Genomic DNA, 23,024 nt, shown 5'->3' with positions numbered 1-23,024 from the left:
GTCACAAGGGCCAACGTTAACTTCTTGCATGAAGGCACTTTACATGCGAACCACTTCACCCAGGACCTTCAAACTTCACATGCTGATAGTACTTATTGAGTACACCACCCCTACTGACTTTGGGGTCACCAGGTCAAAGGTCAAGGTCACAGGGGCCAACGTTAACTTTTTGCATGAAGGCACTTTACTCGCGAACCACTTCACCCGGGACCTTCAAACTTTACTTGCTGATAGTACTTTATGAGTACACCACTCCTACTGACTTTGGGGTCACCAGGTCAAAGGTCAAGGTCACAGGGGCCAACGTTAACTTCTTGCATGAAGGCACTTTACATGCGAACCACTGAACCCAGGACCTTCAAACTTCACATGCTGATAGTACTTATTGAGTACACCACCCCTACTGACTTTGGGGTCACCAGGTCAAAGGTCAAGGTGCTGCGGGGGCATTTGTCACCATTAGTGACAGCTCTTGTTTCAAAAATGTACTTCCAGTAATTTTAAAGGTATTGTAACCAGGTATCTGGTGGCTCACCAACCACTTACATTAAAACAAAATCCCAGTAGGGCATTAGACATTCTTATACAATATAAAGATACTGCATACCATTAAGTAGCATATTGTTAGAATTAGAAACAAATTAAAACCTTTTTTTATATCCCTTGCAGGTATATGGTAGAGCATCTCGGCATGAAGGCAACAGAAGCATTAGAAGGTAAACATTTTGCTTATCTAGAACATACATACTTTCATTAGAAATACATTGAAGGTATGGAATATAGCTGATGTTATTACTGTCTGAAGTTGGATACCATTAGGTTGAATAAGAACTCGTATATCTGTGTGTTTGAGCCTTACTTAAGTTATTACTTGTTGATGGTTGACAGTTCTACCCAGGTGCCAAACTTTGCTCATGCAGCTCCTGCAACCTTCCTCCAATACTAAAAGCAGGAATGTCACCATATTACCCAGGGTTTTCCCTCAGAAATTTTGTTAGGGGGTCATTATGACCCATTCATGTTTGACTTTGGGGGTCAGTTTCAATTTCAAGGGGTCATTTTTTTAACATTTAAAAAAATGTATAAAATGGTATTGAAATCTGTATAAAAAAATCCAAAAGAAAGAGTGTGTTTTAAAGTTTATAATAAATTAACTTGCAATGTACTGTAAAAAACAAAAAGAATACTAGTACATCAACAAATAATTTTTTTTACACTTTTTTGAAATCAGTAACTGCAACTTTTTGAGTGCATCTGCGTGACGGAGGGATCTTTCGACCAGTTTCGTGAGGAAATGTTTGCCTAAGTGTAGTGTTGCAAACATTTTCGCAGCCCGATACGAAAGGACTGTTTTGAATCTTTGATACATGGCCAGCATTTCATTTCGAAGTGATGACATATGAAATATATGAATGTTTACATTTTCGGTCAAGGACCTTTCAACACTCCGTGCAGATGACAAGAAAAACATAATCTTTTGTTGATGCACCATTTTGTTGAATGGTTTACCGTATTAAGAGACGTCGATATCGAGCCGATAATTAAACCTAGAACGCAGCCTACCTTTACTACTTCGTACCTACGTTCGAATCGGTACTTACAATATTGGGTACGAAAATTCATGTCGCCGTAATTTCGGCCGGTAGTTGAGTTGCGTCAACAATGACGCGTTCAGAATTATTTTGAGGGTCATTTCGAAAGTCAGTGTGCTAAAACGCACAAAAATGTGCGTCAAGGAAAACCCTGATATTACCTGTAAAGTATCGGGGTGACTAAAAACCCACAAAACAAAAAACTACAATTGCATAGAAATGTATTTTAAAGTAGACCAGCAAGTACATTACTAGTTATTTACAATTTAATATTTGTTAATTTTTCAGCAGCAGGTTTTATATCCCTTGAATATTTACTGTAGATTGACATTGAACGTTGACGGTGAATTGTGTGACTGATTACAGTCAGACGTTTTGGGATTCTAAGTTTTAAGGTATTAGACCCGTAATAGAGTACCTCCTTTTTGAAGAGTATTCAATTCCTACCATCAACCTACTTTGACTGCAATTTTCAGGGGGGCGTAGGTTCAAGCCCAACTGGGACCAAAAGTTTTTTTTCTCCATATTTTCCATTTTTAGCTCACCTGAGCAATGCTCAGGTGAGTTTTTCTGATCGCTCGATGTCCGGCGTCTGTCGTCTGTCTGTCTGTCTGTCGTCTGTCAACATTTGGCTTGTGTATGCGATAGAGGCTGTATTTTTCAACTGATCTTCATGATATTTGGTCAGAATGATTACCTTGATGAAATCTAGGCCAAGTTCGAAAATGGGTCATCTGGGATCAAAAACTAGGTCACTAGGTCAATCAAAGAAAAACCTTGTGTATGCGATAGAGGCTGTATTTTTCAATTAATCTTCATGAATTTTGGTCAGAATGATAACCTTGATGAAATCTAGGCCGAGTTTGAAAATGGGTCATCTGGGGTCAAAAACTAGGTCACTAGGTCAAATGAAAGAAAAACCTTGTGTATGCCATAGAGGCTGTATTTTTCAATTAATCTTCATGAATTTTGGTAAGAATGATAACCTTGATAAAATCTAGGTCGAGTTCGAAAATGGGTCATCTGGGGTGAAAAACTAGGTCACTAGGTCAAATCAAAGAAAAAGCTTGTATATGCGATAGAGGCTGTATTTTTCGATTGATCTTCCGGAAATTAAGTCAAAATAATAACCTTAATGAAATCTAGGCCGAGATTGAAAATGGGTCATTTTGGATCAAAAAGTAGGTCACTAGTTCAAATCAAAGGAAAACCTTGTGTATGCGATAGATGCTGTATTTTTCAATTGATTTTCATGAAATTTGGTTAGAATGATTGCATTGATAAAATATTAGTCAAGTTTGAATATGGGTCAACTAGAGTCAAAAATTAGGTCACTAGGTCAAATCAAAGAAAAACTTTGTGTATGCAATAGAAGCTGTATTTTTCAATAAATCTTCATGAAATTATGTCTGAATAATAGCCTTGATGTAGAAAGGTCAAGTTTGAATATGGGTCATCTTGGATCAAAAAGTAGGTCACTAGGTCAAATCAAAGAAAAAACTTGTGTACGCTATAGAGGCTGTATTTTTCAACTGATCTTCATGAAATTTGGTCAAAATGATTGCCTTGATAAAATCTATGTTGAGTTTGATTATGGGTCATCTTGGTTCAGAAAGTAGGTCACTAGGTCAAATCAAAGAAACACCTTGTTTATGTGATAGAGGCTGTATTTTTCAACTGATCTTCATGAAATTTTGTCAGAATGATAGCCTTGATGAAATTTGGGTCAAGTTTGAATATGGATAAGCTGGGTTTAAAAATTAGGTCACAAGGTTAAATAATGGAAAAACCTTGTGTATGCAATAGGGGCTGCATTTTACACTGGATTTCATAATATTTGTTCAGAATGGTTGCCTTGATGAAATCTAGGTCAAGTTTGAATATGGGTAGTCTGGGGTCAAAAACTAGGTCACTAGGTCAAATCAAAGAAAAACCTTCTGTATGTGATAGAGGCTGTATTTTTCAATTGATCTTCTTGAAATTTGGTCAGAATGATAGCCTTGATGAACTCTAGATTAAATTTGAATATGGGTCATCTGGGGTCAAAAACTAGGTCACTAGGTCAGATCAAAGAAAATACTTGTTTATACTCAAGACTTTTTGCTCCAGTTTTAATGATAATTGGTCAGAATATTTTTTCCATGAAATCATTAGGTCAAACATGTTTACACTGTTATGGTGTGTTTCTCAGGTGAGCGACCTAGGACTATCTTGGCCCTCTTGTTCTAGTAAGTTTTTACTTCTTTCAAGACTTATTATGGATGTATTGTACAAAAGTGGAAAATTTTCATTTTATAAGCAATTTCTTGCTGTTCAAAGTGAATCTACCTCTGAATCAGGAGGGGTAGAGTTAGACATCTTTAAAAATACTGAGTTACATGTGGTAAAAGTTCTCTATTTTGCCTTCATTCTTTAGATAACATATTGTGGAAGAAATGTAGGTAGGTTTTACTTCTGCCCCAAGGTTATTTTTGAATGAAGTGAGCAAAATTCAAAACAGACCCACAGGATTCGACCTTAATTTTTCAATGTTGGAGTTAGAAATCTGTCTCATTAAATCTGTTTACATGAGACACCCTAGAAAAAAGGATATATACAGTTTTATTTTGTGTTTTATAATTGTTTAGCAATAGTTTGATGTTTCTTTTATCAAAATTAATGCTGTAATGAATTCTCTGCAAACGTTTTAGATAGCGGCCATCACATTGAAATTTGTCTCTACTTTAGCTTGAGGAAATACCATAAATTATACAAAATTTACAAAAAATGGTACGGTAGAAGTTGTTTAAAATTTGCAACACAGTGCGAAACATGGTCAACTTTAAGAATATACCAAGCAAATGCCATTTTTAAAACATTACAATTAGGGGTTCAATACCTGAAGTCCAGGTTCACAATGAATTTTGCAGTTTTCAAAATAGAGACTGGGGGGTGGGGGCACTGGCACCAGATCAGAAAGAAAATGCCTTCGTACGTGTTATACCCTACCCCTAGGTATTCTATAAGAACCATGGTCATGAACGGGAAAGTGCACTAACCCGTTTCAATCGTACATTTCTCAATTTAAACGCGCAGTTCGGTGAATGGGTACCTAGTATATTGAACAAGCGATAATTTATCTTCCATCGTGCACCAGTCACATTGTCTCAATATTCCATATTGCTGAGATTATAAACATATTTTATGCTTTCGTCAACGTTACAGAAAAAACTTGCTTGAACTTCCCTAATGAACATCCGGTCTAGAGGTCACGGCAGTGCGCACATGTTTGGCGAAACGTAAACAAACAAAAACAGATTTTTCAAAAATTACAATTTTACACTAAAACTCGAAATGATGAATGAAATTCATCTTGTATATGATCTTTAATTTGAAATCGTACATTGGTCTGCATCTGTTCTGTATATTTTATTCATTTTGCACATTTTGCTGCATTTTCACATTTTAGCGAACACGTGTAGTAAAATGACGATTGACATACATTTTTACAACAGCCAATCAGAATCGTTTTATAATCTAGAACGGAACTTCACCAGGGAAGTTCAAGCAGGTTTTTTTGTGTAATGTTGAAATTACTATAAACTACGCGTTGTTTTTCTAAGATAAAATGTATTGAAAAAATGTGACCGGTACACAATGGAAGATAAATTACCACTTGTTTGATATCCATAGTACACATTTACCCCACTGCGTGTTTAAGGTATGAAATGCGCGATTGAAACGGGTTAGTATATTTTTCCGTTCATGACCATGGTTCTTATAGAATACCTAGGGGTAGCGTATAACACGTACGGAGGCATTTTCTTTCTGATCTGGTGCCAGTGGGTGGGGGGGGGAAGGTATCATAAATTGGAATCTTCAGCAAAAAATCTTAACCATCTTCAGCTGAAAAAGCATAGTTACAAATACAGTTCTGTTTCTGTTTCTTTTGTTTATCATGTTTATGACAGTAAGGATTAAGCTTCCGAAAATCTTGATTACTCTGAAATTATAATATTCGTGAGTTACTAACTCATTTATTTCGTGGTTGCATCCATCCATATTAAATCACAATGAAAAAACAAAGTTTCATTCATTTTATCTCAGGGTTTCAGAAATCTGCAAATTTAATGGGCTACCAAAATTTTAATCTGGTAGCCCGAACATTTAAGCTATTTGGCAATGGCCATTTCGGTTTATTTACTATGTGCTTCTATACTACAGTGGATGGAATGATTAAATTATTAGAGGTTTCATAATTTTAGCCATACGCACACTGTTATAAATTTTGTTCTCTTAAATAGCAATTATCATTACTCCCTTTTTCTCATTTTAAAAGATAAAACTACATGTTTTTAAACTGAGAAATATTATCAGGAGTACTCCTAATAGTTATTGCAACATGGCAATAAAAAAAGGAAAGCAAATTAATTTTTATAAACTTGCGAATGCCTTAGAACTTACCGGTACTAACTTAGAGCTGTATGAATTGTAATTTATCTCAAAATTATTTAAAGTTGATCCTGTCTGATTCTAAACATCTGCCTGGTTTAATAAACAGACTAGAACCGCGTATATAACGTCTCTCAGTTTCTTGACACTGTGTATTCACTTATTCGAATTTATGTTTGTCCAAAATTCTGTATACTTTCTGATATTTTGCAAAATCATGGTCCATTTTTTTGCATGTTAGGCAAGTATTTAAATTGAAAGGCATAAACAGTCAGTGTAAGTATTAAACTGCCTCAATATCAAATATCTGTTCTTTCTGGTTGCTCGGTAAATATTGAGGTCAGCGAAACCGAAAGTACACTTTGGCAGGTGGCGCTAAAATGACGTAATTTTTAGACTGGTTTGCATATTGTTTTAAACAGTACCGATCAGCGACTTTGATGTTACTGGATCAGTCTAAAATCAATCTTGCACATGTTTTTGTAAACATTTGCCTGCGGGTACGATTAAACGGTTAATTGTTTGCGAATGTGACAGTAGGTGTTAAGGTAATAAAAGGCTCGGGCATGTATCTCTTGATAAACATGGGGATTATAGACAACCATCAAAATTATATTTGAAGACTAAATTATTGATTTCCGGGCTACTCGATACGCAGTTTCAAGGTAGCCCGCCGGGCACGGTCTGAAAAAATTTAGTAGCCCGACAGAATTTTCTGGTAGCCCTCGGGCTCTGGACATGGGATTTCTGAAACCCTGTATCTTCAAAAATTGAATTCCACAAATTCATATCTCCACAAATTAGCCATTTTGGCCAAAACCACAAATTTCATGCACACAAAATTAAATTATATCATAGTAGTTGGAAAAATATGTTGATATTTTTTTTTATAAATTTTCAGCTTACAAAAAAGCAAGAGGTTATTCAGTTGAGAGAATTAATTATATAAATGATCTGAAGGATAGAGCTGGGTAAGTTTGCATTCATTTCATCTAAGGTTATAATTATACTGCATGATGGGGCATCCGTGACAAAGTGATTAAGGGTGCTGCTATCACGTGCCCCTCATTTCTCTGGGTTCTTGAGGTGCTGAAGCTGCCATGTGTAGAAACCTTACGGCTGGCTTGCAGGATAGGTGGATGTTTTTAACCAAGTTTCCTCGGTGCATAAAACAGTCTCCAGAGGGACACCAAGGGGTCTTGAAGACTTTCTAAACCATTAAAAAGTTGCCAAATGACTTGGTTTAAAGCATCCTTGAGAGGTCTTCTCTCAGTTTTAGTAGAAATGGTAATAAAGTGGATCAAACGTTGACACTGGGAGAGGTTTAAACTTAAATTTATTGTATCTACAGGTTTCGGTTAAGTGTGACTTTCAACCAGTTGTGCTTGTCCCTTTCAAGGGTCACTTGAGCTATAAACAGAAAATTCTTTAAATGACTTCTTCTCATCAAACACTTGATGGATCATAACTGAACTTGGCAGGTAGCATCTTAGATTGGTCCTTAAACTTTTTCTGCAAGTAACTGCCAACATCTCCACATGAGTCAGAGGTGGAGAACAAATGATTTTAGACCCAGTGTCGTATATCAAATTGTCATGGAGAACATTCGCCTGGAGATTGAACTGATTATATTGTATGGGGGTACTTCATTATCTTTACAGATACCCAAAGTACACATAAAAACCATGATTAAGTATACTGGTTTTCAGAAGTCAGCCTTAAAAGGTTTCCTAGATAAAAATTTTAATCTACTTTGATAAATTTGTGATTTCATTTTTATTTTCAGAACACATTACTTATCAAATTTATTTAGATTCTGCCAGCTACTATAGCATGGTGTTAGGTATAATTTTATAAGTCATACTGATATCTATTTAAATATAACATTCTGAAGGGTAACCAAATATTTTTGTTTTTAAAAATGAAGTTCAGTTGAACTAAAATTTTAATTTTGTTATTTTTAACAGAGAACCATACGAAAAGGAGAAAGAAACATCAGATACCCATGAAGGATCATCATCACGAGACAGGGGGCATGCACACTCTAGTCATCACCATAGGGGTCGAGGAAGGGGTCATTACCATAATAACAATCGTGGTTACCATCAAGGAGGATGGAATGAAAATTACGGTCATCATAATGGAAGACAGAATGAACATTTTGATCGGCATCAGAATGGCGCTGATTCTGGAAATTGGAGAAATCCTAACAATCAGTTCCATGCTTCTGGTGCATATGGTTGGGCTGGTAACCAATTTGACCCAAATGCTTGTTACGGCTATAGGAATGAATATGGAGGAAATTATGGACCGAATCAGCCATATAGTGATGGTGCCTGGAATAATTATGGAAGTCCGCACCCGCCATACAGAAATAGTTACAATCAGGGTTGGGGCAGAGGTGCGTATCAAGGATCGCCAAATGGCTATGGTCCTCATATACAGTCTAATGGGTATAGTGACTATAATTGTGGAAACAATTCATATGATAGGAGAAGTTATAATAGACAGAATAGTGATTCTAGAAGAGAAGGAAGAGGAAATAGGGGAGGTTCAAGACAAAGACCTTTCTGAAGTGGAGAAAGAAGTTGATATTCCCTGTGATACTTTTATTATTTTAGGTCTTTAACAAGTTCAAGTAAACCATCAACCTTTTTAGCTCACCTGTCACATAGTGACAAGGTGAGCTTTTGTGATCACCCTTCGTCCGTCGTCTGTGCGTGCGTGCGTCAACAATTTGTTGTCTGCACGATAGTGGTTTCATTTATGATTTCATTTTAACCAAACTTGCACACAACTTGTATCACCATAAGATCACGGTTCCTTTCTTGAACTGGCCAGATCCCATTACGGGTTCCAGAGTTATGGCCCCTGAAAGGGCCAAAATTAGCAATTTTGACCTTGTCTGCACAATAGCAGCTTTGTTTATGATTTGATTTTTACCAAACTGGCACACAACTTGTATCACCATAAGATCTTGGATCCTTTCTTGAACTGGCCAGATTCCATTATGGGTTCCAGAGTTATGGCCCCTGAAAGGGCCAGAATTAGCTATTTTGACCTTGTCTGCACAATAGCAGCTTCATTTATGATTTGAATTTAATCAAACTTGCAAAAAACTTGTGTCACTATAAGATCTCGGTTCCTTTCTTGGACCGGCCAGATCTCATAATGGGTTCCAGAGTTATGGCCCCTGAAAGGGCCAAAATTAGCTATTTTGAACTTGTCTGCACAATAGCAACTTCATTTATGATTTGATTTTAACCAAACTTGCACACAACTTGTATCACCACAAGATCTTGCTTCCTTTCTTGAACTGGCCAGATTCCATTATGGGTTCCAGAGATATGGCCCCTTGAAGGTCCAAAATTGGCTATTTTGGCTTTTGCAGCCATATAGAGACTTCATTTATGGTTTTGTTTGATACAAACTTCCAAAATATCTTCAACAACAATAAATCTTGGATTCCATGACAAATCAGATCCAATCGTAGGTTCCAGAGTTATTTTATATTTGATTACCTCCCCTAATTGTAATCAAAATGGATTTATATCTGTAAGTACTTACAGGGCTTATTGGAAATTTCATTATTGTTATTAGTTGGACTAATACAAGTTGGACTAATACAATCAGGGTAGATAACTATGGACTGATTTTATGTCAAATTACCTCCCTTTATTTCAAATTGAAATGGGTATATCTCTGTAACTAATGAAGATACTGATCTGAAATTTCATTTATGTCAACAGATTTATTTGGCAGATCCTTCTTTTGTTCACTTACAATATTTTTTTTTTTAATTACTTCCCTTTTACATTACTATAAATAGCTTATTTTTAGTAACTTTTTTATTATTGTCCGTAGGGAAAAACAAAAGACCACTTTTCTGTGGTACAACATGGATGATACCTCCAACTTTTAGGTGTATTTTGACATCTATACCGTGTAAGAATTTTTTTCTTTTTGGTTAAATTTCTTCCCTTTGTTGTTCCTGTCCTTTGGACATAAATATTTTTTCTGAGGGCCTTCTTGTCCTCAAGTGCAATGATAACAGGTGAGCGATATAGGGCCATCATGGCCCCCTTGTTTCAGGTTTGTGGAAGCTTAATGTATTAAAGAAGCTAGTGATAATGGAAGTTTAACTGGGGATGGGTTGCAGGAAAAGCTCTTTTTTTAACAATTTATCAGTTTCTTCCCTCTTTAGAAAGACAAGACATGAGTTTATTTGTACCATAAGAGAGCAGTATAAGTGGGAACTGTAAGTTTGGAGTCACTAATTTTTGTTTTCTTAGTTTCATTTTTGCCAGATTCAAATTTGGCACCTTCCTGGAAAAAAACTTACTAAAATTAACTCAAAAAATATTTCAGTGTTTATTCCATTGCCTTTGGTGTGCTGAAATGACTTATATATAATTCTAACACAATCTGATTTGTTTTCCTATTAAATAAAGAAGGCTGAAAACTGTGTGTTATTTTACAACAATTCACTGTTCTGACATCACAATTATTACGTCGTATCGCCTAACAGCAAAGTGGCGTGTTGGAAAAGAAACGAACAAAAAAATGGCAAATATTTGATGGATGTCATCAAGGATATACTTAAAAATACTTGGTAACATGTTAGAATCGAAATAATATATCTCATTTAGTGATTTGTACGTGAATAAAATCCTTGTTTGTCATTCAGATTTTTCTTTTGCATCTGAACTCCAAACAATGATTTTATTCAACGACAAATCACTTGATGAGTTATATTATTTCTTAAATAATGATAAAGTGATTGCTTGTATGCACAGTCTGTTTGTACCTTTGCCATACATGTATTATATAAGCTTTAATTTGCTTCAATGTATTTGACAAAATGAAGTGGAAAATTATGTTTTTTGAAGTGGTATTTTATGTGTCAAAATAATAGGAATGTAGCGATGTTTCAAAAGAATGTTTAAAGGTGCTTAATCAGGTTTTGGTCAAGTAATGGCTTTGTGCTGATATTTAAATTTTGTGCTCACTGAGTGCTTAACACAATGCAGATTTTTACTTGTGGATTTTTTAAAATTTGTTTTTACTCTCCTGGATCTCGAACCAAGATAGAGCTACATGTATTTAGTATAAGCATACTTTTGTCAATGGAGTGATCTGAGTATAAGAAATATTTTATTGTATATGATAGAGGTTTGTATTGATAATTTGTATTTACCTATAAGTGATTAGAAATGCAAGTTTGTAAAAGTATTATTACTTTTCTTTGTCTATCTTAGTTGTGCAACCAAGATAAATTTGGAAATAAATCAATGTGGAATTTACACACTGTTTTAAAACTTGCAGATTTGTTTAGAGTGTCAGAATATCGAAGGGGAGGTAATTACAGATTTTCTTGAAATGATAAAACATACATTTGCAACAGTAATTTAACTCTATGTAATGGGTCACTTTGTTCCTTAAATAAATCTGTACTAATAACAGAACATAAAACAAGAAAACAAAAAATGCCATAAAATTTTGCTTAAATGTACATGACCACCTTTAAGTGAACAAACCATTTAGCAAAGATTTTTGGTCAAAATTCTCCTTTAACATTTATAAGTTTCCATGCCTATAGAAGCTGCAACCAAAATTTTGTGGTTGTCTGTTTAAAAGATTTTTATTTTGGCACATCAGATATAGACTGTTGATTGTGCCATAATAAAACTGTCAGTGCAGTACAGAGGCTTTAAGTACATTCTTGGAAGATATGTAGAAAAAAATTTAACACTCGTAGCATTCAGGAAATATACTACTAATTATTTTAGAATTCAAAGATTTATGGAATAGCATTGTTCGTTTAATAGAACATGTAGTACTTTTAAAATGGTAAAATATTGCTTTCATCTATTCTGTAGCACATAGATGTTTGATTTTAATGTAGAAGTCACCATCATTTTATAGCCCATTTTCTGCAGCCATCTTGCCTTGCAGTATATGTATATGTTTGTGTGTGTGTGTTTATTTATTTATGGTTGCCATTTGTTACTTGTGTTTGGGACCCCTCCAGAAGAATGAAAGCGATTTTAGTTGGGACTGGACAGTGCAAGATACTGATATTTTGGTTCTTTATCGTGTATAGTTTAAAGCACTTATGTACAGCACTCGTATTTGAAATAATGTTAGTAATTTAGTTGGAGGAGTGGGTGCTCAAACACAAGACCCCTAGTATCAGTATCTGGAGTTTCACCACTTACAACGACAGTATATAGCTCTGCTTTTCCATTTTACCAGTATTCTAAATATTTTTAGTTGCGATTAAAGGCCCATAGTGGTTTATTCTTATGAGGTAAAAAAACCCAAAAAGTTATCATTGAGAAGCATCATTTTCATAATAAACAGTAAAAGGAAAGCCTCTGTGTTACTGTTTTTTTGTCGAGCCCGCTTGCGGGAAACGAAAACATAGTTGTCCAAAGGCTGTTCGGTGTAGTGCGTGCATGCGTCCGTCCGGGTTTGTTTTTCTGGGCCATAACTTTGACTGCATGGAGCAATCTCGTTTATATTGGCATGAATGTTAACTCAGTGAGACGGAAATGTCATGTTTCAAACCGCAGGTTCCTATCTCAAAGGGCAAGGTCACACTTGGAGGTCAAAGGTTAAATTCAATAATGACTTTGTCTGGAGAATTTCTTCTTCATGCATGGAGGGATTTTGATGTATCTTGGCACAAATGTTCACAACCATCTGACGGAGTGTTGTGGGCAAGAACCAGGACCCTAGGTCTAAGGCCAAGGTCACACTAGAGGTCAAAGGTCAGATACAAGAATGACTTTGTCTGGAGCATTTCTTTTTCATGCATGGAGGGATTTTGATATAACTTGGCTCAGTTGTTCACCATCATGAGACGGAGTGTGATGTGCAAGACTCTAGAATTACTTCCCTTTTTATACGCCCGTTTGAAAAACGGGACGTATTATGGGAACGCCCCTGGCGGGCGGGCGGCGTCAAAAGACTTTGTGCGGAGCATATCTTCTACATGCATGGAGGGATTTTGATGAAACTTGGCACAGTTGTTCACCATCATGAGACGGAGTGTCATGCGCAAGAACCAGGTCCCTAGGTATAAGGTCAAGGTCACACTTAGAGGTCAAAGGTCAAATTCAAGAATGACTGTCCGGAGCATATCTTCTTCATGCATGGAGGGATTTTGATGAAAGTTGGCACAGTTGTTCATCATCATGAGACGGAGTGTCATGCGCAAGAACCAGGTCCCTAGGTCTAAGGTCAAGGTCACACTTAGAGGTCAAAGGATACAAGAATGAAAACCTTGTCCGGAGAATTTCTTCTTCATGCATAGAGGGATTTTGATATAACTTGGCACAAATGTTCACCACCACAAGACGGAGTGTCATGCGCAAGAACCAGGTCTCTAGGTCTAAGGTCAAGGTCACATTTAGAGGTCAAAGGACACAAGAAAGAAAACTTTGTCCGGAGCATATCTTCTTCATGCATGGAGGGATTTTGATATAACTTGGCACAAATGTTCACCACCACGAGGCGGAGTGTCATGTGCAAGAACCAGGTCCCTAGGTCTAAGGTCAAGGTCACACTTAGAGGTCAAAGGATACAAGAATGAAAACCTTGTCCGAGAATTTCTTCTTCATGCATAGAGGGATTTTGATATAACTTGGCACAAATGTTCACCACCACGAGACGGAGTGTCATGCGCAAGAACCAGGTCCCTAGGTCTAAGGTCAAGGTCACACTTAGAGGCCAAAGGTCAGATACAAGAATGACTTTGTCCGAAGCATTTCTTCTTCATGCATGGAGGGATTTTGATGTAACTTGGCACAATTATACACCATCATGAGACGAAGTGTCATGCGCAGTTCCCTTTTTAGAATTACTTCCCTTTGTTGTTACTATAAATAGCTTATATTGTAACTTTTTCATTACTAGTCGTAGGGAAAAATCGAGACCACTTTTCTGTAGTACAACATGCATGCTACATCCAATTATGAGGTGTATTTTGACCAATCTCTACCTGGTAAAGATTTTTGTGTGGACTTGCAATTTTTTTTTGGATTTTTTTTTTTTTTTTTTTTTTTTTTTTACGATTACCTGCCCTTAGTTGTTACTATAAATAACTTATATTGTAACTTTTTATAATTGACCGTAGGGAAAAAACAAAACCACTTTTCTGTGGTACAACATAGATGTTACTTTCAAATTTTAGGTGTATTTTAAGGTATCTCTACCTGGTAAGAGTTTTTTTGTGGACTTAGAAAAACAAAAGACTTACAATGATTACTAAACAACCACAAAATTAAAATTCCATTGGCAAATACAGGTGCTAGAGTAAAGAAATTTGCTGTTACGGGCGTATATTGTGACATTCTGGCACTCTTGTTTGTTACTATAAATAGCTTATATTGCAACTTTTTTATTACTAGTCGTAAGGAAAAATCAAGACCACTTTTCTATAGTACAATATGCATGTTATATCCAATTTTGAGGTGTATTTTGACCTATCTCTACTGGTAAGGATTTTTGTGTGGACTTAGACTTTTTTAAAGATTTACTTCCCTTTGATGTTACTATAAATAACTTATATTGAAACTTTTTGCAATCATTTTTTATTTGGCATAAATGTTTGCCTCAATGAGACAGGGTGTCATGTGCAACTCCTAGTCCTTTTGACAGCTGGCGGGCTCAACATGTTGCCCGTGGGCATCTAGTTTTTTGTTAATTTCTTCAAAAATGCGGAATATTTCTGTCATTTGTTGATAAGAATTATGTTGCAGGTTGTCAAGCATTATACTTTACAGATGTTTTACATGATGTCTTTTTAAATTTCAACCATTTTTGCAAATTAATAGTAATATCTTAATACTGTATTGCAAGTTTGTTATCTTGTAGCTTTAGTGGACTTGAAGTAATCTTTAGTGCACCTGAACCAGTTGTTTAGAATGAGCTGTTAGTATAGGTGGATGGTCCGGCGTATGTTGTCAGCATTATGACCTAAACAACTTCTCCTCTGAAATTTCTGGTCAAAATTACACTAAAACACCCTGTAGCATCCTGGCAAGTTTCTCTCTCAAGTTTGTTCAGATGAATCCACTTGACCCATTTTTAGAGGCCACCCAGGGCTAAAAATAGAAAAACCTTTAAACCTTTCTTATCAAGAACCTCTCGCTGGAATATTACCAAATTTGATCTGTAGTATCTTTATAAGGTTTAGTTTATGAGGATAGTTACCAGAAGTCAAATTTGTTTAAATGGTTCAGCTTGGACCATTTTAGGGCCTGCCAGAGATAAAAATAGAGGAAAAAATAACATTTAAATAATTGTACCCCCGACAACAAAGTTGTAAGGGGGGTATACTGGTTTCAGGTTGTCTGTCTGTCCGTCTGTCCGTCTGTCTGTCCGTAGACACAATCTTGTGCACACCATCTCTCCTCATCCCCTTGACACAATTTAATGAAACTTCACACAAGTAATCAGTAACAACAGTAGTTGTGCATAGGGCATGTTAGGTTCTTTCAGAAAAAAAACTTGCAGAGTTATGGGACTTTGTTTTTTGTTACTATACTATATACATAGACACAATCTTGTGCGCACCATCTCTCCTCATCCCCTTGACACAATTTAATGAAACTTCACACAAGTGATCAGTAACAACAGTAGTTATGCATGGGGCATATTAGGTTCTTTCAGATAAAAAAATTACAGAGTTACGGGACTTTGTTTTTTGTTACTGTACTATATACATAGACACAATCGTGTGCGCACCATCTCTCCTCATCGCCTTGACACAATTTAATGAAACTTCACACAAGTGATCAGTAACAACAGTAGTTGTGCATGGGGCATGTTAGGTTCTTTCAGAAAATTTTTTTGCAGAGTAACGGGACTTTGTTTTTTGTTACTATACTATATACATAGACACAATCTTGTGTGAACCATCTCTCCTCATCCCCTTGACACAATTTAATGAAACTTCACACAAGTGATCAGTAACAACAGTACTTGTGCATGGGGCATGTTAGGTTGTTTCAACAACAAAAATTGCAGAGTTACGGGACTTTGTTTCTTGTTCACATACTATGTACATACAGTCTGCATATGCAATCTTATGCGCGCCTAATCTTCCGAACCCTTGCACACAATTTAATGAAACTTCACACAGGTGATCAGTATCAACCCTAGTTGTGCATGGTGCATGGTACTTTCTTTTAGATAAATATTCTGCATAGTTATGGGACTTTGTTTTTTGTTACTATACTGTATACATACAGTCCACATAATTATGCAATCTTGTGTGCGTCAAATTGCAATGTACTGTGTCAGTGCATGTGGGGGATACAATCATTACCTTTAGTGATAGCTCTAGTTTCTAATGGACCATCTAATGAGTCATCAGTAAACTTGTCTATTATATAAGCATCCTTTTCAGGTTCTCTCAGTTTTGTTCAGATGAGTTTAAGGACTGCCAGAGTTATGACTAGAAACCTTTCAATGACTGCACAGGAACCACTTAATAGGTCATCACCAAACTTGGTCTGTAACATCCATGTAATGTCTTTCTCAGTTTAATTCAAATAGTTTGGCCTGTCCCCATTAAGGGTCGACCAGGGATGAAAATAGGAATTGTTTCAGGTTGAGGCTGTTACACAATCTATGTTAAGAAGTTCAGGCCAAGATTATGACACTATCCATTTTTAGCCCACCATCATCAGATGGTGGGCTATTCAAATCACTCTGTGTCCGTGGTCCGTCGTCCTTCCGTCCGTCCGTCATTCCGTCCGTCCTTCCGTTAACAATTTCTCGTTATCGCATCTCCTCAGGAACTACCAGGGGGATTTTGACCAAACTTTGTCAGAATGATGTATTGGTACCCTAGTTGTGTCCCCCTGAAAATCAGACTGGTTCAACAAATTTTTAGTAAGTTATGGCCCTTTGTTTATTTCTATAATTTACATAGATTTATATAGGGAAAAACTTTGAAAATCTTCTTGCCCCAAACCACAGAGCCTAGGGCTTTGATATTTGGTATGAAGCATCATCTAGTGGTCTTCTACCAATATGATTCAAATTATTTCCCTGGGGTGTAATATGGCCCCACCCCGGGGGTCACATGGTTTACATAGACTTATATAGGGAAAAACTTTGAAAAACCTCTTGTCCAAAACCACAGGGCCTAGGGCTTTGATATTTTGTATGTGACATCATCTAGTGGTCTTCAACTAAGATTGTTCAAATTATCCCCCTAGGGTCAAATATGGCCCCGCCCCGGGGGTCACATGGTTTACATAGACTTATATAGGGAAAAACTTTGAAAATCTTCTTGTCCAAACCACAAAGCCTAGGGCTTTGATATTTGTAATGTAGCATCGTCTAGTGGTTCTCTACCAAGTTTGTTAAAATTATCCCCCTAGGGTCAAATATGGCCCCGCCCTGGGGGTCACATGGTTCATATTGTTACGGAACCGACGTCTCCAGTTATTATCAGGGATGGCACGGAAACGTTAGCTCTATAACGTTTATAGGGATAGGAATTACTTCGTATTTAGCATAATCACTTTAAGTTGATCTTTGAATTTAGTGGTGTGCAACCTTTTAATAAGCCAATTTTATAGTAAACACCAATGGCATAGATCTACTAGATCCTTTGACAGACGATGATATATGCAACAGTTATATAGGTAACGGTTTCAAATAGCACTGGGCCTTGTGTAACACCACTGTATATGACTGTAATGACTCTTTCAACTGATATATTACATGGATGCTGTATTACCACTGACCACTTTTAATGGTCTATAACCTTGCATAAGAGCAGAATTACAACCACAGGAAAAACACATTGAAACTTTATCAACTTTAATAAATAGCAAAACTCTGAGTAGACCTAATATATAAGAACATATGATTATATTATATTTATGAACATTTGCTGAATAAATTCTTTATAAGAATCACGTCTTGTTCTCTTTTACACTGATTTTATTTTGCCCTTGGTAGACTGAGATTATCAGTTTCAACGATCGCTATCGAGATGAACGCAAAGGAGATATACTTTCAACACCGAACTTCTGCATAAAGAGAGAGAGCGGCCGATTTCTAATAATATATTTGCTATAATACATACTGTTCTCTATATAATACTTGAGGGTGCGGAATTAAAGGTGCGGAATAAAGTCTGCGGAATCAAGTCTGCGGATGTTTACCCTGGAAGTCGTTGCTATGGAATATTTTTGGCTGCGGAGGCAGCGGATATAAACTCCATTAATAATTACTATATATATATAAATAATGTCTGCGGAGTATTGGTATGCGGAATTGATGCCTTTAATTTAACCTATGGGATCAACCCAACAAATCAGAAAGCCGCCGACTGAGTTCGAACGCTAAATATATAGATAAATGCGTAGGGATTCCGTTCTTGCTAAGGGATGCGGACTATTTAGAAGATGCAGAGTCTGTGACCAATCACAAGAGAGTACGGATTACTGTCAGCCAATCAGATACTCAGAAGTCACTGCGGACGTCACACACATCTAAAGTTGATGAATACACCGAAATCAAATGTTCCGTACCTTGATTTTCAATTCAAAACTATACGATTAATAGAGAAGCAATCAATATAGGAGTTACACAGTCAAAAGGGTGTCCATCTAGAGATCAGGATAGATATGTATTAGAGTTCTCGCACCTTTATTTATTATTTGCACGGCTATGAAATCTACCGATAGAATTCTGTCATCTCCGTAGTCAAATTGTCAACACAAAAGATTATTCAGTTCATGTGTAAGTTTTAGGTATCTCCAGCGGTAATATTCATATTGGAAAGATACTTTGAATCCTGATAGTTATTCTCGATAATAGTTTGCTGCTGATTTCTACGCGAATGACACAATATTGGTAAAAGTAACACATTTTCGCGGGTACATATTTCTGTAAAGTAGTTGTAAACATCAAGTGATTTTGCATTTGTGTCGGCCTCTATACTTCCAGACTATAACAATATAGACTTATATAGGGAAAAGCTTATAAAAACTTCTTGTCAATAACCTACAACATTCAGATTTGGACCACATGTATGGTTTTGAGTGGCAAGATGAACCTTGACATGAGTTGACCTTGATTTTGACCTAGTGACCTACTTTCACATTTCTGTAGCTACAACCTTCAAATTTGGACCACATGCATAGTTTTGTGCACTGAAATAAATTTTGACCTTGACATTGACCTAGTGACCTACTTTCACATTTTTGAAGGTACAAGCTTCAAATTTGGACCACATGCATAATTTCTTGTTCTAAAATGAAATTTGACCTTGATTTTGACCCAATGACCTACTTTCACATTTCTCAAGCTACAGCCTTCAAATTTGGACCACCTGCATGGTAATTGTACCGAAACAAACGTTGACCTTTACATCGACCTAGTGACCTACTTTCACATTTTTGAAGGTACAGGCTTCAAATTTGGACCACATGCATAGTTCTGTATTCCGAAATAAAATTTGACCTTGATTTTGACCTAGTGACCTACTTTCACATTTCTCAAGCTACAGCCTTCAAATTTGGACCACATGCATGGTTTTGTGTACCAAAACAAACTTTGACCTTACCATTGACCTAGTGACCTACTTTCACATTTTTGAAGGTACAGGCTTCAAATTTGGACCACATCCATAGTTTTGTATTCCGAAATAAAATTTGACCTTGATTTTGACCTAGTGACCTTCTTTCACATTTCTCAAGCTACAGCCTTCAAATTTGGACCACTTGCATAGTTTTGTGTACCGAAATGAACTTTGACCTTAAGATTGACCTAGTGACCTACTTTCAGATTTCTGTAGCTATAGGCTTCAAATTTAGACCACATGAATAGGATTGTGTACCGAAACAAACTTTGACCTTGATATTGACCTAGTGACCTACATTCACATTTTAGAAGGAACAGGCTTCAAATTTGGACCACATGCATAGATTGTGTTGTGAAGTGAAATTTGACCTTGATTTTGACCTAGTGACCTACTTTCTCATTTCTCAAGCTACAGCCTTCAAATTTGGACCACTTGCATAGTTTTGTGTACCGAAATAAACTTTGACCTTAAGATTGACCTTGTGACCTACTTTCAGATTTCTCAAACTACAGTCTTCAAAATTGATGCACATGCATAGTTTTGTGTACAAAGAACTTTGTCCTTGAAATTGATCTAGTGACCTACTTTCACATTTCTCAAGTTACAGCTTTCGAATTTAGACCTCATGCACAGTGTTGTGTACGGAAATGAAATTTGACCTTGAGCTAGTCAGTAAGTCTTGGAATTTGGAACACAAAAAAATGACACATTGGTGGGCGCCAAGATCACTCTGTGATCTCTTGTCAAAGCTTCAGGCTGAGGCTGTGCCACAGAACAGAGAGTGAAAGTAAAACAACTCCAAAGATGAGGATAACCTTAGACGTATCCAATATATGTATGCCTCTTTAAAAAGAAGCAACGTAGATCCTAAGTATATTATGTAAAGTCTCAAGGCATTAAAGACTACACACTAAACGTGCAGCAATAGTATGATAACAAATCTGAATCATTGAAATCATGCAGAGTGACCCAGAGACAGCAAATAACACAAAAATATAAGATGTAACAGGTAATACTCTTGGATCCACGAGCTTCGTACTCTCAACCCTGTAGGGATCAGTATTTCCGGAGAGAATGGGAATCCTCAAGCCATTTCATTTATCTGTTACACAATCTATGTTAAGAAGTTCAGGTCAAGGTTGTGACACTATCCATTTTCAAAGTTTCAGACCAAGGCTGTTACACAAAGTGTGTTAAGAAGTTCAGGCCAAGGTTATGACAGTATCCATTTTCAAAATTTCAGACCGAGGCTGTTAGATTACACATACTCAGTCAAAGGTTAAGGAAAGCCTGTCAGTACAGTTACAGTTATACTTACTGACTTTATTTTTATCTTATTTCCTCCAGATTGCATGTAAAGGAAGTACCAAATTACCTGGGCACTATAACTTTTATACAAGTCTCTTACCTTATCCATTATCATGCTGGACACAATTGATTCTGCCATTGTGGCAGTGCAGTTCATGATCATCCATGCAGTCTAATCAAGATCTGCACTGTTTGCCATTCAGTCAGTAACTTTTTGGTTAGCACCCCTTTTAACAGTTAATGGTACTGTCTAAATTGAAAGATGGCCAAGTTCATTATAGAAATTTAGCAGGGTAAGGGTTAATGTAGGAATAGGTTAAGTTGGCATATAATGCTTTGTAAAATTTTATCCACTAAAAATGTTTTGTGAATGATAATTTGACAGTGTGACTAAGCTTATCAAATATACTTTCACTAGACGGCAAATGAAGCAGTAAAATATGAATTATAAATCACTTGAAGTTGTTTACAAAACAAAGATAATTTCAATTTCTTACCTGAATATAAATTATCACCTTAATTTTGTAATGTAAAAGAAATCAGTAAATCTGTCAGAACGACTACTATTTAACCCTTACCCTGCTATATTTCTATAATGAGCTTGTCCATCTTTCAGTTTAGACAGTACCATTTACTTTCAAAAGGGGTGCTTACCAAAACGATACTGAATGGTGAACAGTGCAGATAATATCAGACTGCACGGGTGTCGTTCTGATCATGATCTACACTGGTCGCAAAGGCTGAATCAGTTGTATCCAGCATGATAAGGGTTAACTTTTCTAACTTAAAAATATAGAATTTTTTGATGCTATGTCTGTATAATTTTGGTGGAACCTGGAGAAGGACATGAAATAAAAGACTGTTTTACACTGTGCAGATGATGCATTTGCATGAGCTATTTATTTATCTAATGAAATGTATTTTATCAGTATTGATGACCTTCTTTGAATACAGAATTGCTAGTTGATACAGTTTCTCATAATTTCACATCCTAATCTTTTCACTATTTGTATTTAGGTCTGGCTATATTTCGCCTTAAGGGTCTAGATACAGAGTATTTCTTGATATCATTTTCAGACAGAAAATGGATCATATATGATTTGTTCTACCATTCGTTCTTGCGGCTGCAATTTTGGTGCTTCATCATTTCTTTAATTTAATCTAATTTGTTTGGCAAATGCTTACAGACTTACCCAAAAAACTAGTATGTCTGAATTCGGGCCCAGTTAAGTTCAAAAATGCAAATACAGGTTACATGATATTAAGTTACATCCTTTACTGTCCTTAATATGCCAAAATTTATCCATGCACAGCTTTTGAATGTTTTGAAAAAAAAATCTAAGAATTCTTTAGTGTCCGTTAGCAAATAATATTTAGCACAAAGAAATAAAATTTTGCAACTCTGGCCCATTTTTTCATTTTTTGTTTTTATATGAAGATAGAAGGTGTCGAAAAATTTCAAATTTTAATGTTTTCAACTTCCTTTTCGACTGTTCATTCAAACTTTATCTTACATTTTAACCAGACTGCATGGATCCTGACCAGACTGCGTGGGCTGGTCTGGATCCATGCTGTTCACTAACAGTTTCTCTAATTACAATAGGCTTTGAAAGCGAACAGCATGGAGCCTGACCAGACTGCACAGATACGCAGGCTGGTCTGGATCCATGCTGGTCGCAAACGCACTATGTTGGTTTTCTCATGGTGCGGCTCAAACGTGAAGTTCATTGTAGTAGTAGCATAAATGCATGGCATAAAAATTAGTTGCTTTTTTTAATTTTTCAAACAACATAAATTTAGAGCCAAATTTTGGCAATAAAGTCAAAACAATTGAATACTTTACCATTAATTTTTTAAAAAATCTTACTATGACTAATATTAATCTATATTTGGTTCTTGAAAAATTAAGAATATTTTTACAACCCTGATGAATTGATGAATCGACAGGCCCTTAAAAGCTTTACAAATTCAGCAAATGGGAATGCGGTACATACAAAAATCATCTATTTCTTTATTGTCTATTAAGCCTTTGATCAGTAGGGAAGCCGAAAAGAGCTTTGTTTGTGGATCTTTAAAGT

At 36.2% G+C, this 23,024-nt stretch overlaps 1 protein-coding gene across 1 annotated transcript in view; it reads left to right on the top strand.

Moving 5' to 3' along the window:
* Positions 1 to 12,396, top strand: part of LOC123546878 (RNA/RNP complex-1-interacting phosphatase-like) — a 37,148-nt gene extending 24,752 nt beyond the window's left edge. The window contains exons 7-9 of the mRNA XM_045333504.2: positions 670 to 716; positions 6,925 to 6,994; positions 7,991 to 12,396. Coding sequence (XP_045189439.2) covers positions 670 to 716; positions 6,925 to 6,994; positions 7,991 to 8,597 — 724 coding nt within the window. The 3' untranslated portion in view covers positions 8,598 to 12,396. The remainder of the gene's footprint in view (positions 1 to 669; positions 717 to 6,924; positions 6,995 to 7,990) is intronic.
* Positions 12,397 to 23,024: the final 10,628 nt, after the last annotated feature.

Source organism: Mercenaria mercenaria, chromosome 9, assembly GCF_021730395.1.
Source record: "Mercenaria mercenaria strain notata chromosome 9, MADL_Memer_1, whole genome shotgun sequence".
In the NCBI taxonomy this organism is placed as follows: domain Eukaryota; kingdom Metazoa; phylum Mollusca; class Bivalvia; order Venerida; family Veneridae; genus Mercenaria; species Mercenaria mercenaria.
Note: the sequence above shows the minus strand (reverse complement) of the source record. Positions and strands in the feature narration are given on the sequence as shown.